The sequence below is a fragment of the Hylobates moloch genome, unplaced genomic scaffold (genome assembly GCF_009828535.3).
Source record: "Hylobates moloch isolate HMO894 unplaced genomic scaffold, HMol_V3 SCAFFOLD_16, whole genome shotgun sequence".
Lineage (NCBI taxonomy): Eukaryota > Metazoa > Chordata > Mammalia > Primates > Hylobatidae > Hylobates > Hylobates moloch.
In genome coordinates this window covers 265,421-268,220 of record NW_026652291.1, presented here as the reverse complement: position 1 = coordinate 268,220, position 2,800 = coordinate 265,421, and the positions used below count along the sequence as shown (strand labels likewise).

The window sequence follows — 2,800 nt, the reverse complement described above, 5'->3', positions numbered from 1 at the left end:
TGGCTCTTAACTCTTCCTCCCATCCTGCTGTTTTGTCATCAAGCATTTGAATCCCTGATTGTTGAATTCATGCTGCTATGAAGCTCTGAAAGCAGTCCTGTGGAGTCCTCTTCTGTTTCTTGGGTTGTATTTTCTTATTTATTTATTTTTTATGTTTGTTTCTTTGAGATGGAGTCTCACTGTGCCGCCTCCAGGCTGGAGTGCAGTGGTGTGGTCTCGGCTCCCGGGTTCATGCAATTCTCCTGCCTCAGCCTCCTGAGTAGCTGGGACTACAGGCATGCGCCGCTACACTCAGCTAATTTTGTTGTATTTTTAGTAGAGATGAGGTTTCACTATGTTGACCAGGCTGGTCTCGAACTCCTGACCTCAGGTGGTCCTCCTGCCTTGGCCTCCCACAGTGCACTGATTACAGGCATGAGCCACCGCGCCCAGCCCAGTTGTGTTTTCTTACATACTGGCTTTCTCACCGGCCCCTCACACCCTCGCTGACTTGTTTTTCTGTTGTTGAATGGCATGGATGTGGTCATGTGCCACCTCTCAGCAATGCTCCCACCTCAGCCTCTGGGGATATGCCACTACTTCTGTCCTGACGTGAAAGCTCTTTCCTGAATGTCTATTCGCTCTGCTACTAAGTGGGTGGAGTGGATGGATATTTTTTATTTTTTTATTTTTTATTTTTTATTGGAGACGGAGTCTCGCTCTGTTGCCCAGGCTGGAGTGTGGTGGCACGATCTTGGCTCACTGCAAGCTCTGCCTCCTGGGTTCACACCATTCTCCTGCCTCAGCCTCCGGAGTAGCTGGGACTACAGGCGCCTGCTACCATGCCTGGCTAATTTTTGTTTGTATTTTTAGTAGAGACGGGGTTTCACCGTGTTAGCCAGGATGGTCTCGATCTCCTGCTCGTGATCCTCCCGCCTCAGCCTCCCAAAGTGCTGGGATTACAGGCGTGAGCCACCGCACCCGGCTGGATTCTTCTTAATTCTTTGTTTTTATTGTTTGATTCACCTGAGGTCTTTGGACTTTGCCTCTGAGCTGGCTTAAGGGCAATCCACCTTTTTCACTGGTCTGGAGTGGGGAGGCAGAGTAGGGTCGGCTGGAGGAGCGGGGCTCTGTGCTGTCTTTTGAGAGTTTACTAAACGTCACTCTGCATGGTGAGGGGTGTGTCCTCTGCGCTGGGGAGGCCTGGCTTGAAGTTCAGATTGCGTCCCTGGGACACCAGACCCTGTGCTGTGCTCCCTCAGAAGGGCAGCCTTGACTGTCTCCACTCCAGCAGTCAGTTCTCCTCTCCACTCCCACTGGGAGAAGGAGCAAAGGCTGGTGTCTTCAGGAGGCTCCTCTCCAGGCTGGGGCCAGGGGAGTGTGCATGTCACTGTCAGGATGTGTCCTGGTGGCGTGGCTGGGTTCTCAGGGTGAAGCTCGTCCGTTTCTGGGATGGCAGCGGAAGCAGGCACTACCCACGCAGATTCGGGGGCTCTCCCCATGCATCCTAGCTACCTGGTGCTTTCTGGTGTTTCTGGCTAACTTTCTGGCCATGCCAGGAGTTGGTGGAAGGAGATCTCAGGCCACAGCTTTGCTTTCCTGCTGAGGAGACAGAGGTAGGCTGGGGCTGTAGGACAGGGGAGGCTAGCAGCCCCACCTTCCTTCTGGAGAGACGCTGCCTGTCTGTCATTGCCCCTCTCCTGCACCTGGCTGCTGGCTGGCTGCCCTTCTCACCCAATCACCAGCAAGCCAGCTCCTGTTCCCTGCAGCCCAGCCTGTAGGATGTGTCCTGGGACCCATAGCCCTCTCTCCCCAGAGATAGCACCGCCCTGCAGCTCTGGTTCCTGGCCCTGTGCTAATACCCTGGTGGGGCTTTCCTTTCTGGTCTGCTCTGCAGCCATGACATTGTGGCCACTGCTCTTCTTGGGACCCCCACCTGGCTTTCCTCCCAGCACATGCTGTTTCCTGCCCACCTGGATGGTGTCCTGTGTGCTGGATTCCCCATGCTCTGTCCCCGGCATCCTGACCATGTCTGTCCGACCTGCCTAGATCTTGCACTGTGGCCACGGGGCTCCCTCCGGATAGCCCTGAACGCTCCGCTCCATGTCCTACAGGGAGGGATGTGCCAGGCAGGTGTCAGCTCCCTCCAGCCGCTGACCTCCAGCATCTGAGCAGGCAGGGCAGAGACCCACGGTGCTGCTCAGATCAGCAGCCTGGAACCCCGAGACAGCTTCTTTTCCTCGCCTCCCCCAACACTGATGTTGCACCTGTCTCCAAGCCGCTCTGGGACCATCTGTTTCTCTCCATCTGGGAAGCCCCCTTCCCACCTCATGCTCTTCCTGGCTGGGGCGTCTGGGTCACCGGACTCTCCTCTCCTTAGACCTGTGCACAAACACACACAGGAAGGCATCCTGACAGGTGGTGGGGAGAGAAGGCAGCTGCCTCACTGCGGAAAGAGCACGGCCGCTCCTGGACTCCAGCCCTGTTGGGGCTGGCGGGGTCAGCAGGCGCTGGGTTCGAGCCTCAGGTGGGGTCTTTGGAGGTGGCCTCTGGGCACAGGCACCTCCTCTGTGGCCCTCTCACCAGGTCACAGTTCAGGGAGGCTTTGCCAGCTACGGAGCCTGCCCACACCAAGGCGCGCACGGCCACCTGTCCAGAGATGCCATGCGGGCTGGGCGGCGAAGGCCAAGGACACGCGCTGCCTGGTGTCGGGGGCAAAGGTTAGGCCTGGAAGGGAGGTGTGGGGTGAGGACCCCGTGGCCAGGGCTGGGCCGCTGAGCTTCGGGGCCCTTGGGGGGCTCAGGGAGGAATGCCGGAGGAC

The 2,800-nt window shown here is 57.5% G+C and overlaps 1 protein-coding gene across 11 annotated transcripts in view; it reads left to right on the top strand.

Moving 5' to 3' along the window:
• Nucleotides 1–2,609: 2,609 nt before the first annotated feature.
• Nucleotides 2,610–2,800, top strand: part of MTA1 (metastasis associated 1) — a 55,580-nt gene continuing 55,389 nt past the window's right edge. For all 11 annotated transcript variants that reach the window (XM_032179620.1, XM_032179618.1, XM_032179617.2 and 8 more), the window contains exon 1: nucleotides 2,610–2,699. In XM_032179620.1, the coding sequence (XP_032035511.1) occupies nucleotides 2,639–2,699 (61 nt within the window). In that variant the 5' untranslated portion in view covers nucleotides 2,610–2,638. The remainder of the gene's footprint in view (nucleotides 2,700–2,800) is intronic.